General features: G+C 43.0%; 1 protein-coding gene across 1 annotated transcript in view; it reads left to right on the top strand.

Moving 5' to 3' along the window:
- The window catches only part of WWC1 (WW and C2 domain containing 1), a 69,436-nt gene that overhangs the window by 47,014 nt on the left and 6,927 nt on the right, over window positions 1-15,495 (top strand). The window contains exons 10-17 of the mRNA XM_084295066.1: window positions 258-347; window positions 2,611-3,149; window positions 8,227-8,335; window positions 10,083-10,163; window positions 11,662-11,748; window positions 12,546-12,738; window positions 14,240-14,392; window positions 14,980-15,080. Of these exons, the coding sequence (XP_084151192.1) occupies window positions 258-347; window positions 2,611-3,149; window positions 8,227-8,335; window positions 10,083-10,163; window positions 11,662-11,748; window positions 12,546-12,738; window positions 14,240-14,392; window positions 14,980-15,080 (1,353 nt within the window). The remainder of the gene's footprint in view (window positions 1-257; window positions 348-2,610; window positions 3,150-8,226; window positions 8,336-10,082; window positions 10,164-11,661; window positions 11,749-12,545; window positions 12,739-14,239; window positions 14,393-14,979; window positions 15,081-15,495) is intronic.

The following is a 15,495-nucleotide window of genomic DNA, read 5'->3' on the forward strand; positions in this document are numbered from 1 at the left end:
ATCTTCTAGTGAGGCCTGATCCTGGAAACATCAACCTCCATAGCAGTACCCGTAATTCTCTTTCTTTGTTGTGACTGTTTTCGGGATTGAGTTACACGTCTCAGTAAACGCCTGTGCATCTTGTCTGAATTCTGTTCCGCTTTGTACTGTGTTCTCATTGACTTTAGTAGGATTTCATGGAAGGAATGGTACTTGTCTATGCTCTTCATTTTAAGTTGTAAATGGTACTTCAGATCTCTTCTTTTCTTTCCTCTTAGATTGAAGTTGAATAGCAAAAGAAATCAGCTAGTCCAAGAACTGGAAGAAACAACGCGGTTAGTTGCAATGTTACACACCCAGCTGAAAAGGTACATGACCTCCTACAAAGTTATGGGCTCTTTAACTGCACGTAACGTAACTGCCATTGCTCTAACAGCTTCATCTCCCAGATGACTGATGTAAAAGGCCTTTTGTTTATAGTAGTCACCTAAGATCCCCAGGTAGTTAGTAGAAAGGGAAACCTTGAGGGTAATATGTCCCACCCCATTTAGATAGGTTGTTTAGAATGGGATAAGGAACTTTGTGCCTCTGACAACAGAATGAGTTTCAGCAATCCCTTTTGTTTTGGACATGTAACAGTTCAGTGGCTAAGGTGTGATATTTTGTTTTCTGAATGTTTGAAGTACTGTCGTATTTTATTAATAAAGTATGTTAAAGACAGCTTAGTACCCATATAGCAAATGAAATGAATCTTAGTAATACGTGTTAATATGTCACAATATTTCTCGGAATTAATTCTGAGTATACTGTTGCTTGCCGTGTAGACGATGTATTGTGATATCCGTGAACCTTTTGTGATTCACGTGGTATTTAGAAATATTTCTGTAGTCATAACGTGGTCTGATTATTCAGGCTGTAGTTTTTGGAAGAGCATAGAGTTGCTGTTTTTAAAGATGAATACCTAACTGTAAACACGATCGCCAAACTTTCTTCAGCTGCAGCCATATCTTCAGCCTTTAGATTAGGAAGTATTTGGTGTGGTTTTTGTTTGGTTGAGGTTTTTCCTATCTGTACTGAACTTATTTTGTTTATAGCTTCTGTTCCACTTGGACTGTTTCGTTTTATGAAGATGATACCGAAAAGATTGGGAAAAAAATCATAGTGCAAGACTGATATGTAAATAAGCCACCATGGAGAACAGCTATCTGTGATGTTCTTGTGCAGTAGAACTGCATCATACTTTGGTGTCTTCTAGCTGATCAGGGATCTTCTGAGGTGACCGAGAAGCATGTGAAACTAATTTTTTTCCTAACTATGTGCCCAGCATTCTTGGCATGCACCTTCACAAAATAAGCCTTTGCTATTAACCCCATAATGCCAAATGTCTGCCATTCAAAGTTATGCACAAAATGAAGTTGAGCCCAGTTGGTTGGGGAAAAGGTTATGTTAGAAACAAAACAACAACAAAACCCACCCTTTCAGTAGTGAAGCATTCAAGAGTTTTATGTTTTTGGTCCTGGACAGATTTATGTATATTGCCAAGATGCAAAAACGTTTGTGTTTCAATTGTCACGTTTCACCCAAAGCTTTTTTTTTTTTTTTTTTTTTTTTTTTTTAACAAATGTGATGTGCTACACATCTGTCATACAAATGAAGGCATTTTGTGCCAAAATTGTACTTAATTCTTTTAAGGCCGTAGGCATAATTTTTTATAAAGCTTCTAGCTTTTTCCTATAAATAATGTATTATTAGGCTTATTAACATCCTCACTATTTTTCAGTGAGTCAACTTAAACCACTTGTACATAAGCAGAATTGTTTTAATAGCTAATCTATACATGAAGTGAGCATTAAGGATCTTTAACCAGTCAATGAGCAAAATATTTAATATCTGGAGCAATAGATTTGGTTTGAATGGAATTTCTAAGGATGATATATGTAGTCAGTGCTAGAGGACTAAGCACTTGCTTAAAACTAATTTCACTGTCAGATCTGTAAACCAGATCTCTAGGGATAAATAATTTGTGAGAACTGATTTCATAGTCCAGCCCAAACTTGTTCCCTTGTTCTTGTGGCTCTAAATGCCAAGAAGCCACCTCCTCACATGGGCAAATCCTTCGAATTTTCTTGTAACTGCTGTCTGTTGTGAAGGCTAGTTCCAAGCAGTTGTGATATTACCCTTTTGAGTTGGGGTCTGAGATATAGATAAATACAAGCTTTCTTCTGTACAGAGTTGCAGTAACTCGATCTACTTGCATGAACCTCCCTGTTTTTTTGTGGTCTGCTTTGAGATTAACGGCAACCACTGATTTTTCCAGACGGAAGTGGGAGGAGAATGTTGTCACTAATTTTTGATTGCTTTAAAACTGTTTAAGAGTTGCTTTTGCTAAACAAAGGTTCTTGGGAGATTGATAATGGTGAGCTGAAAAATGTGGATAAACTCTATTTTTATTAAAAAGTGGCCTAACTCTTCCACTGGATAGAATGTGAGTCTGGACTGTTATGGGGACTAACACACATAGCCTGAGCTGACAAAGCACAATGTACTGTGTGGGCTTGGAGACTTGGTGATACTGCAGTGTCTTAAATATTAAGAGAGAGGTGTAACTGTTTTTTGACTTGTCTCCTTCAGTCTCTCCACCAGCATGCTTTCCCTCTCCTCAAGTAGCAGCCCTGGTTCCCTTGCATCTAGCAGAGGATCTCTTGCGACTTCCAGCCAGGATTCATCCACTTCTGCCAGTTTCACTGACCTCTACTATGAGCACCTGGAGCAGTTGGAGCAACTGGACTCAGACTATCAAAACAAGATTGATTTGCTCTTGGAAGGAGCCACTGGATTTAGGCCATCGGGCTGTATCACCACTATTCATGAAAATGAAGTAGCAAAAACTCACAAAGCAGATGCCACCAGCCGCATACAGGCTCTGAGGTCGTTGTCTGGTACTCCAAAATCCATGACATCACTATCTCCAAGGTCATCCCTCTCTTCTCCATCTCCACCTTGCTCTCCGCTGGTGATAGACCCACTCCTTACGGGCGATGCCTTTTCAAGCCATATGGATTTTGATGATACAGAGATAAGTACAAACCTTTCAGAACTCACCCTACACAGTGGGAGTGGCAACTGTAGACTGGAAGAGCCTAGAGCAGGAGATAAACATCTAGGTCAAGGTATGATACCAAAATATTTGCATGTACAATTTATTTTTAATATAGCTTATAAAGCATTAAGAAGCAAGTATTGCTAAAGCTGACTCATTTTGGTATGTGTTATAAAGTGTATTCAATTGTACATCCTACCCCACCTGGGAGGAAGGGTTGGTGTTTTAACTTGCACACAAAGTACTGCTGCTCTGATGAGTTATTCAGAAGACCATGTTGTTTTTGGTGTACTTGTGTACGCAATTTACAGGGTTTTCATGTGAAAATATAAGTGGTTGTAGTGGGAAGTGTGTATTAATTAGGCACTTAACTACTCAGAATGTTGTGTGATGTCTTAGGTCTGCAGTTGAGATGCACGTAATGCCATATTGACAGAAACTTTTGGGCCAAGGCTCTGAGCAAGACCGTGAAAACCATTCAGCTTAACAGTTACCAAAAACGAATAAAAATCCTTCCTTGCCACCTCAGCATACATGACATCTCGCTCCGGTTCCCAGTAAATCAGTGGCAATGAATTCATTAACTTCAGATGAGCAGACATGTCAAGGCTGTGTGGAATTTCTGCTGGTTTGAGGGGGATGGTCTCTTAGCAACAAAAGCGTGTTTAGATTGTAAGCGAGTTAAAATAAGACATTTAGAGTGGATGTTCTGATGCATGCATATGGCTTATTGGTGGGTGGGAAATGTTTACCCAGTTTTAGTGTGATGGCCCTGCTGAAGTGGATGGAAAGCAGGAGAAGGCAGGTGGTGCCATCGTGCCAGGGCCCATCAGAAGCCTGTGTGACTGTGGTTAGGTTAAACCCAACGGAGGCGATTGAAATGGCTCGAGTTGTAACTAGTGAAGGAGTGGGGAACGTGAACTTGCATGCTGCAGAAGTATGAGGTGGCAGTTCAGTTTTTTCATTTTTTCAGGGGGTTATAAAATAGCCCATGTGAATAAAGGGAATTAGCACCATGTTATCACTCCCTTCTGCAAGGGCTGTTAGAAAAGCTGATGCTATTTAAACTACAATAAAAGACACGACTGCAGAGCTTCCCCCTTAAGTTACCATTTTCCTACAAGCAAGAGATACTACAGCTATGAGCAGGAAACAGTAATCATTCCTATTAGAACTGGATGCTGATTAGTTTTAACCTTTTTAGCTCTTCAAGATTTGTCAAGGCTGTTAGAGTGAAAGCTAAGGTGTTAAGCAGATTAAGTGATTATTACTGTTACCCAGTCAGCAGACAAAATAATCACCATAAGTGGTTTATTTCAGGGCAATAATGAGATGAGATTTTACTTCTCAGGCATTTTGTACGAAGCTCAGTGGTGTAACACCCGAAATGAGGTGGCTGGATCTGGTGTGGTTAGTCATTGGCCTCATGGCAAAAGCATGCTCACGTGCTCTTGTAAGTAGAGCTGAACAGTATCGATCTGAAGGACTTGCTTTTTGTTTAAAAATAAAATAAATAACTGCTACTTCTGAGGCTAAAGTAAGGTTTACCCTCTTACTTGAGTGATATAGGTGAAGCTACTAACAAAATCAGGAGTCTGGTGATATCAGATATCCTTTGAGGAAATGGCACAGATATTAGGACAGTCCACAGCGTGTATTTTCAAGTCCACGTCATGGTGTATCAGTGCGAGTCCATAGAAGGGAAGTGGCAGGAAAGGAAATCTTGAAATTCTTCATATGAATTAAAAAAAAAATAAAAATAAAAAAATGGTGGAACAACATAGCAAGAATTACCACCCTGCTTGGGAACATAGAATAGAGTTGAATCAGTTCAGAACGCTTCCATAAACTTGCTTTTGTAGTATGACAATCGTTTAGAGACGTAAGGCTTAATGCAGGAAACCCACATTTTTGCATTTATTAGACACACAAAATAGTTCCAGGTTTAGTGTGTATGTGTAAGCCTTGCAGTGCTGAGCTTCAAGTCCCTTGCAAAAAATGCAAGGAGGAATAAAGATGGGTGCGTGTTGAGTCATTTTTGGGGAACCCATTAATCTTTTTTCAGGTTACTCTTTGACATTGTGATGTGTATATCCCCATGGTATTTCTGCTGTTCTGTGCATCCCTGGTATTTCCAGTTTTTGGCTGGGGTGAGGATGTGTCAAAACACTGCCAGCAGCTTTCTCAGCGTGTCTGGCCGAACCAGAAGCAGCAGGTTCCAGTTGTCCTCTGGAGCCTTTTCCTGCAGGGTTTCCCATATCTCAGAGCTGAGGGCTGGAGCTGAGCCTCCACAGAACGAAGCTCTCTGCTTCTGTGATGCCCAGCAGACATCTCCGTACCCATCAGCTTCCTTCTGCTGTTCGTTACCATTTCAGCACCTGCATAAAACAGCCGGCCCTTCCGCTGCGAGGCTTCCTGCTCTGCTTCTGGTGCCTCCCGGGGTGTCACCAGTACGGCCTGGGCAGAGCAGGCGGATTGGTGCCTGCAGGCCGTGCTTTCCCCTCCCCAGCAGCTCTCCCCCTTCTCCCTTGAAGACGTGTCCTGCCCGTGCCCACCCCCGAGCTCCCAGCCCGTGGAAGCTGACAGGGCCGGGCTGGGGGCGCTGGGCAGGGAGCGGGCCTGTGCTGGGGGCTCCCGCTGCCCGGGCCAAGTTGTCACTGCAAAGGTAACAGGAAACAGCCAGAAACGAAAAGGGAGCCCTCTGGTAGCCTTACGCTTAGCTCCTTTAATTGCAAAGCTGTTAAGGAAGAAAGAGGCTGGAAAAGGAGTGATGGTGTCTCCGTTACAGATGTGAAGCTTGTCCAAGGAGCCGCAGCCTAAACCGGGGAGCTGAGAGGATTCATTTGCTCCCCGTGGCCACAAGGTACTTGGTGAAGTGACCAAAAATGAAGGCTTTCTGGGTTGAAGTGATTAAACAGCATTGGTAATCGAAGGAGAAAAAGAGCTTAAGTGTACAGAGACCGATTTGCAGTGTTCTCCTTAATAAAGGAGCTTAATATGAAAAGATTCCTGGACTGGCATTTCTGGGAGCAGTACATAAACCTCAGCCAGCCGGCAGGGAAGAAATGCTTTTCATGTTGGAACCAGGGAATAAGGGGTACAAAGCAGTGCTGATGAAAGAAGAAATGTTCAGAGCCTGCTCATGTGCCTCCAGCATGGTCCTGCGTGTGGGGAGTGTGGGCTCGGCCCTTGCACACCAGCACAGGAAGAACAGATTAATTGGAGTGCCAGTATGAAATGTGTCCATTACTGTCAATTAACGACTGATCTATCGTGTTACAAATGCTAAGTTTTATTCATTGTGGTATGACCTATGGGGAGAAGGTCTGGGTATTTATTTCTGTCCAGCAGCTCCGTGGGCATTCGGAGGGGCAAACATCCTTCAGTGGGGCTGCCCACAGAGAAGGGCAAACAGCCCCACACTGCTTGCACACGTGAGCAGCGTGTTGGTGTTACATGCAGCTCCCCCTGCTGCTAACTGGAGAACAAGTCCTTGTGTCATTCTCCGGTCCCGTATGGAGCTTGCACGCTTCTTGCAGCAATGCTTTTCAAATCTGTTCTTAATTCTGGGGCTGAATGTAACTGTGTGCAAAAAGAAAATCTGCTTTGTGATGCAACGTAGGATGGAAACCATATATCAACTCAGGGGCACGTGGTTCACTAAGGCTACAGAGAAGAGGGACCTCTTTTAAAAAGGTGCAAAACCCTTGGAGAGGAGCGCATTGCTACATTTCTGCTGTGGGGTTAGGGTCACTCCCAGTGTGATAGCACGACCCATCCTCTCCTGCAGAGCAAAGCCCTGCTGGTGAGGGCAAGGGAAGAGCTGGGTATGCCCCAGTGCCTGCTTGGCACTCGAGTCCTCCAGGCTTATGGCTGAAGTGTCTATCTGCAGAAATATGATGGTTCAAGTGATAAGATGCAAAATTTGTAAAAGTTCCTGGTGCACATCTTTCCCTATTTTGTCTCACAAGACATAAAATGGAATAGTTCCGTTGGAAGAGACCTTCCAGGATCTTCTAGTCCAACTGCCTGCCCTCTCCAGGGCTAAGCAAAAGGTAAAACATATCAATGAGGGCATTGTCCAAATGTCTCCTGAACACTGATGGACGTGGGGCATCAACCACCACTCTAGGAAGCCTGTTGCAGTGTTTGACCACCCTCACAGTAAAGTTCTTCCTAATGTCCAGTCTGAACCTCCCCTGGTGCAGCTCTGTGCCATTCCTGTGTGTCCTGGCCTCAGCTACCAGGGAGAACAGACAGGTCCCTCCTCTATGTCCCTGTGCAAAACTCTTCTTCAGCTGCTTCCATTTCTCTTCCCTGTCTCCTTCCCCATATGTTTCTTTGTGGCTGCTTCTTCGAATCCTGTGATCTTTCTCCCCATGTTTATGCAGTTAACCCGGTCTTTCCAGCCCTACGTTCTGGCCTTTGTATGCTAACCTTTTTGGCTCATGGGTAGAGGGGCGTATTTCTTCCTTGTTCCCCTCCTTGAGGCTGACCTTGGCGTAAGCTCTCCAGGTGGGTTATACCCCTCACATAATCCCTTTCTGGCCAGGGCTCAGTCGCTACTATTTGTCTTCCTTGCTTTTGTCTGTGGTGGTATGACCAGAAGAACTAGTACCTGCTTAAGGCTGGCTTGCAATAGAAGCTGTTTTATTGGTTAATAATTTATAACTTTATTGGAGCTCAGAAGCTCTGTTTCTTCTACACCTTGCCCTTCGTGTCCTGGGCACCTCCCTGCCCTTTGACTGCTTTGCAGCCTCTCCTGCAAGGCCCTGGAGAGGGACCTGGGGCAGCGCAGCCAGCACAGCCTGGCTTCCATCCTGGGCACTCTGCTGCATGACCCAGGTACTGAGTGGGCATCGGCTGTGCGCTGAAACCCTGCTCCCCCCGCTGCCACGTGCACTGCTCCTCCCGTTGTCTCCGAGCCGTGTCCTGCAGGCAGCCTGGCCTTGTCCTGCTGGCTGTGAGCACGGTTCACCCTGCCTTTGTCCGCTCTGCGTTCAGCAATGTGCTGCTGCTTAACAAGACTGGGGCGGGGAAAGAAGTGCAATGGAAGGGGAGGATGAGAAAAAAGCTGCTGCTGATCCATGCTGTTCATTTTCATTAACACCTGTTTTTTTTGGTTTTCCTCTGTGCTTTTCTGATAGGTGTAAATACAGCTGGAGGGACGGCACTGAAGGTGGCGTGTGTGTCAGCTGCAGTGTCTGATGAATCTGTTGCTGGAGATAGCGGGGTGTATGAGGCATCTGTGCAAAGGTAGACATCAGATCTTTCTCTAGAAAGAAGCTAATTCAGCTTTGCACACAGGAGTCAGCTGGAATAATGCTGGATTTGTTTTTTTCTTTTTTTTGGGGGGGAGGGATTGGTGGCTAAGGTTTTCAATCTCAGACTTCGTAATATTAAAAAACTATAAGCAGGTTGAATTTGATGATGAAAATGACCCATTTGTGCCATTGTACAAGGAGCTGAGAAGAAGGTTGTCACTTCTCTCTTCACGGGGAGCTGTTCGAACAGTCAGTCTGTTTCTGAAGGTGCTGGTAAGCTGCGACTGCATTAGCAGAGAGCCATCTGGCAGGTGTAACATTCCCCTCCTGCCAGCCAGCCGTGCTGGTGTCAGTGACAGCCTTCAGTCAGCATAACAGGATTCTGGATGTTAGGAAGCAGAAGCACCTTGAACCACCTCACAGCTGCGCCTGCACCGCGATGCTTGGATCCAATACATGATTTCTGTAGGGTTTTCTCTCTCGGTGCCTAGCTTAAGAATGATCCGTGCATTATTGCTCCTCCTGGGGCTCTGGATCCCCTTACTGCTTGCTAAAGCTTTCCACAGTGGTTTGACAAAAAGTTAATTGAAAGGTACTGTTCTTATTGATACCTGTTTTGACTGCATCTGCAGTTTGTTTTCCTACCATTTTTATTGGCATTGAGGTAAATTATGGGTCCTTTTATTGCACGACGTGACTGTAGAGGTGAAAACCCGGTCATCTTACCCCCCTGCCCATTATCTTTGTGAATTCTCCAGAGAGATGAGTAAAGTTTTATATTTACAGGACCATTCCCTTTGACAAGAATGAGCAGCTCTTTGTAAATCAGACCTCATGGCCTCAAGTCAGACAATCGCACAATGAGGTGTCCTAGGGCCCTTGTGTCCCCTCGATGGGATGGGGAGCTCTGCGGCAGGGGGAGAGAGGGATAATGTGCGACACAAGGGGAGAATGCATCCCATGCACCCTCACGTCTTGCGTTACTTAATGTTTGGGTTGTTGACTTGGCAACCTTTGTAAAGGGCTGTAGTATCATTTTGATGCCTATGATAAATAGCGAGGGTAGGATGAGCAACACGTTTGTCCTCTATAGATGTAAGGTAATGAAATGCAGAAGAGTGCCAAGTAATATGGGAAATACTTAGAAAGAAATGCTAATCCTGTTTTAACATGCTACAGCATAGTCTGAGTCAATTAGATGATGAATGTAGTTGTTGGGACTTTCAGTGCGTAAACCTTTGGAGGAGGAATTGGGAGGAAAAATTAGGGCTGTTGTAAAGACGAGCGATCAGTGTATTCTGTTGCTTTCCATGTGCTTAGGGAAGTTTGATTTGTTAAAGAAACAAAGGAATGACTTAAATCTAATCACAGCTGGGAATTTTTGCTGTCACAGTGCAAGATGGGATTGTAGCTGTTAAGTCTTATTTTTGTTTCTGGGCAGTCAGCTGTCTTAACTAAAATCCAGTCAAGGGAACCCTTGAAAAGTCCTCCCTACCTTATTCTGCATAGCCTGTCATGTGGCTTTTTTTGGCAGTGAAAGGGGAAGGCATATGACTTTCCGCTGATAAGGACTGCAATACATACCTCTAAGGATGATTGAACTTATTAAATGGGCTTTCTTTTAGCTGCTAATTTTACAAAATCTGTATGCCTGAATCCTGAATGGAAGGGAAAAGATCCTGTATTGCCTAAATGCTAGCGCTTCAATCAAGTCCTTAATTGTCTTTCTTTTCTTTCAGACCGTGTGTGTCAGAAGTGGTGGTGTTTGACAGTGATGATACAGAAGGAGTTGGGACAGCTAAAGTGCAAATTGCAATGAGGTAAACACTACACACTTTTATTGTATTTTTCCTTACAATGGAAAGAATGATTTAAGACTGCTTTGTTCTGTTTTCTTAGCCTATTTATCATATCCCATTGGTATTTGCTAACTGATGCCCCCTTCACACTGCAATTGGGAATTGCGCTCATCTCTGGGAGGTCTTTGGCCCCGTTATCCTCTTACATGTCAGTGGAAATCAATTGGTGATAGTGTGTAATGACACTGCAAACACAGCAAAGACACAGCAATTGCAGCGCTGGCACTGCTGGGCTGGAGAAAGCATTTTTCTGGCTTTGACTCTTGAGCGTGCAGCTTGTGGGGGAAAAGCTGGTGGTGGTAACTGGTACTCCTTGACACACCTGAATCCCACAAGTAGCCCGTAAGACATAGGAAGGTAGGCACGGAGACATTGTTCTGAAATGACTCAATAGGAGATGTATGAATTGAGAAAAACTGTAGAACCCTAGAATGAATGGGGTTGGAAGGGACCCTTAAGGATCACCCAGTTCCAACCCCCTGCCATGGGCAGGGACACCTCCCACCAGCCCAGGCTGCCCAAGGCCCCATCCAGTCTGGCCTCGAACTCCTCAAGGGATGGAGCATCCACAGCTTCTCAGTGCAACTTCTTCCAGTGCCTCACCACCCTCTGAAGAATTTCTTCCTTATATCTAGTCTAAGTTTGCCCTCTTATAGTTTAAAACCATTACTCTGTCCTAGTGCTCTACTCCCTAATCAAGTCCCTCCCCGGCTTTTCCGTAGCCCCCTTCAGGCACTGGCAAGCTGCTGTAAGGTCTTGCTGGAGCCTTCTCTTCTTCGGGCTCAACAACCCCAAATCCTTTCGTGTGACTTCACAGGAAGGGTGCTCCAGCCCTCTGAACATCTTGATGGCCTCCTCTGGACTTGATCTAATAATGCCCTCATCCTGGTGCTGGGCCCCAGAGCTGAGTGCAGGCTGCAGCTGGGGTCCCACGAGAGCAGAGCAGAGGGGCATGATCCCCTCCCTCACCTGCTGCCCACGCTGCTGCTGGGGCAGCCCAGGGTACAGGTGGCTTTCAGAGATGCTCTCAAAAAATTAGTGCAAAAGTGTTTTGTCATGGCCATCAATGGTAAAACAGTGCTTACCCGTAACATCTTTGCTGTACTTCAAGTATTTGTACATGCAACTTTTTTTATATTACAGTCATTATATAAGGCCTTTGAAAAGGTTTTAGTTAACAATTTAACTAGATTCCAGAAAAAGCCATCTCTATTAGATCAAATCTGTAGTCCATTGTTGATGTAAATTCCTAAGTTCTTCTGTATGCTCTGGTAGCAAAATGCCATGTAGTATGAAACTGCTTTTGTTTTAAGCAATAGGTGAGCTATATTTCCACTATAGCTTTGTTTGAATATACTTAATACTATTTACCTGGACTAATGAAATAAGTGGAATACTCATCCATGGAGTCTGTGACAGATCTCTCTAATACTAATGCTTTTTTGTCTTTTCAATTCAGATATGATGATAAAAATAAACAATTTGCAATACTGGTCATCCAGCTGAGTAATGTTCAAGCTCTGCTGTCACAACAGGATCAAAAAGTGTAAGTGGGTGAAATAAACATGCTTGAAACATGTATTAGATTCTTGTGGGGGCTAAAGAGATGTTGATTTTTTTCACACACTAAAAAAAAAAAAAAAAAGAAACCTTCTGAAAAGCTTCTAAATTTTATTATGTGTCACTTCATTTATGAGCTCATACATTCAAACTGAAATAAGATGGGTGTTTTTCCTCCAAGGCATGTATTTCCGAATTGGAAATTAGGCTTGTTGGAATTAGCACCAACCAGCAAGATTCTTAGCTCCAGCAGTGTCCAAAGCAACTGTGTCAGGTGGAGAGAGGGCACTCGTTCTGCTGCAGAACTCATCCTTGGACATGGGCACAAACACACAAACATGGTGAGGCAAACGCATAGTACAACTTCTACTAAACTAATTCCAGGCAGAGTTTTTAAATTCAGCTGCGTGCTGAATAAACTGACATAAGCTTGATGGATTTTTGCATTGTTGTTTTTACCTGCGAAAAGGTATTGTTAGCACATAAGTTGCTTGTTAGTGACAAGTAATCAGATGTAAGCAACTATGCAAAACAATCCCATGATGTTCCATTACAAGATTAGAGAGATGAAGCCTACAGCAACTGATAGCTCCATACGTCTCTGATTTTGTGAGGAGATACACATTTTTCCTCGGTTGACTGATATTCCAAAGAGTAGGATAGGACAGTCATGTTCACAGTGCTTAGGACGAATTTCCCTTTCAGATGTGTGGAGCTCTTGCAGTGAAGGTAACAGCGGACTCGTACGGTAATACTGACTGCAGTATATTGGTTTTTCTGTAGGAACATTCGTGTGGCTGTCCTGCCCTGTTCAGAAAGCACAAGCTGCTTGTTTCGCACAAGACCAGTGGAAGCTTCAGACAATCTTACGTACAATGAAGCGTTCTGGGTTTCTATCTCTTACCCGGCTTTACGCCAGAAGACTTTAAGAGTCGACGTTTGCACTGTAGATAAGTCTCACCTCGAAGAATGTTTGGTTAGTATTAATCTCTATCTTAGTATCTTTGGTCCATTTGGTTTCTCTTTGGAATTGGACAACATTTTAAACTACGAAGTGTGCCAATTTTTCTGAAATTCTTCTTGATAATCCTTAGCTGTATGATCTATCCCTAGACAGGTTTTTTCTACTAAAATCATTATTGCAAAGAATATTCATTAGATACATGTTCTGTTACAGAACTTGGTAACTTTGTCACTGGCTACTAGATTTTCCTTCTCTCATGATATAATGTGAAACCATTGCCTATTTTTCCTCCTTTTGAAAATATTTTTGTACTGTAATTGAGAATGGACTTCTTATAGGATTTTTGAAGCTATTGTAGAATATAAATTTAAATATCTATATCTCTATATATAGATATTTGAATATTATATTAAATATTATAGATATCTAATATTATAATATAATATATATTTATATAGATAATATCTATAATATATAATATAGATATCTAATATTATGTTAAATATTATAGATATCTATATCTCTCTGTATATATATATTTAAAGCTGCACTATTAAAACCACAGAAGTGCTAGTATTTCCATAGACACCTGAACCGCCTGTTGTTAGAACAGCTTTTTTGTTCAGTGCTAGCTGGAGAACTTAATATAAATGGATTTGTTTCTTTAGTAATGTACTCCAGAACATGAGTTGGGTCTGTTGAACTGGGGTATAAGAAAACCTCAAACTTTTCTGTAAAAGTTCATGTTTTCTCCTGCATGTGTTCTGTAGCATCTCCCTTGGCTGGAGGAGGTGCATGCTTCATGATGCTTCTGCATTTCTTCCTTCACCTACCCTGCAAAGCACATCTGGGTTCAAGGAAGCACCTGTTTTCCAAATGGGGCTTCCCCGTCTGGCAGCCTGTACTGCCCCACAGTACCTGAGCTCCCGAAAGGAGTGCTCAGCATGCTGTCCACCAGACCGATGCTGGTGAGATGGAGTCCACTCAAGACATTGATTAAACAAATTGCAAAACAGCTTTATTTATATTATCTGTCAGGATGCAGATAGTAAATGTAAGGCAGTAAAAGCTGAGAAGGCAGATGAAGAGGAATCAATATAAAAAGCTAAAGCAGCTCTGTCTGAAACAGTCATTTCTTTTTGTCAACATTGCAGGTTTCTTGAAAGGGGAGTCTCTTTCTGTTCTTTTCTCTTTTTTCCTTTAAGCTGTGGCTGTACGTTGTCCCAGCTGCAGCAGGACTTTTCATACTTCTTCATACTTGAACACAGGACCTGTAATGAATCACTTGATGCTTGAGTTGGAAACCCTAGACAATGTTAAAAATAATTATGCGTAAAGCTTTACTAGCGTGACTTCTCACATGCTGTTGAAATGGGGATAAACAGGGCAACTTTTCTTTTGATGAACTTGCCAAACTCAGGTAGTCCTGGCTTTTTGTTCTCATCTCTTATTACTGGTGTGGTACTGGTTCATTTTAATATTGTACTAAAATTCTTTTTTCCCCTCTCAACAGGGTGGAGCACAAATTAGCCTTGCTGAAATATGTAGATCCGGAGAGAAATCAATTCGTTGGTATAACCTCCTTAGTTATAAGTATCTGCAGAAGCAAAATAGGAAAAGTAAACAAGGAAACACTCATTCTGAAATACTCTGCACTGACAAAACAGTAAGAACAACTGCTTAAACCTGAGAAATCTCTTACAAACCCTCTCATTAGTACTGTTTAGGTGGGTGAAGGACTGATGCAATAGACAAGAAGTGAAGTCTGTTTAGTTTATAACTGTGAGGATGTTGAGTGCAGCAAAATAATATATTGATTACAGATATGTCCTTGTCCTGGGCTAAATACGTATTGAAATCTGCTCCTCGTCGAAGCTGAGGGATATGGTATGCGGTCTGCTCCAAGTGATGTGGGAGCTCTTGCCGTTCTTCCCACTAGATAGTTCACCTTGCTGCAGTAAACTTGCTGAACAAGTCAAAATACAGACTTCACTTGTGTATGTGCATGGCATGCAGTATTCTCAGGCTAGTGTCTGCGTGCATGCTGTACTGCCAGCATGACTGGGGGGAGCTGGACTCACACAGGCTTGACTATGCACTGTACGTGTAATAAGCTGCTTGAGCAACGTGGGTGTAGAGATTACAGCTCTGCCACCAGAAGAAGGCTGGCGGGGGCTGTTGTGACCAGGAGGGCTGGGTATTTTGCCGTTTGAGTGAGTGGTATCTTTAAAAGAAGCCTCTTGTTCTCCTCAGGACTCCGTATCAGCACTCTTAGAGCAGACAGCTGTCGAACTGGAAGCTGTGGAGAAGAAACTAGAGGAAAGCAGAAGCACTTTAACTAGCGGAGAGAACTGGTAGGTAGTGCTCCACTGCCTTAGTGTCATGGGATTATCCGAGCATTTGGGGATTCAAGACTTGGCAGTTGATGTGTGGAGAAAGAAGTAGGTGATAGAGCTATGGGAATCTGCTTCTTTCTGCTTCAATTAAGTTTCTGTGTCTTCTTTTCTAGAGGTTGTACTTGGGAAATGGGACCAAAGCTGATATATTCTAAAAGAAGAGACAATAGCACTATGCTCATTCTGTTATTTTTACAATGTTCTGTGGACCTTTTGAAAGTTCCAGTGTATGGTGCAAGGCTTTGCTTCGCTGTTAGTTTTGGTTCTTGTTGATGTGGGTCAGATTCAGATTTTAGTAATGGAGCCTAACATTTGAAATGAAAAGCAATCCTGACTGATGGATTTGATGGAGAAGCGAGCAGTGAGTTCAGAG

Source organism: Netta rufina, assembly GCF_964035555.1.
Source record: "Netta rufina genome assembly, chromosome: 14".
In the NCBI taxonomy this organism is placed as follows: Eukaryota; Metazoa; Chordata; class Aves; order Anseriformes; family Anatidae; genus Netta; species Netta rufina.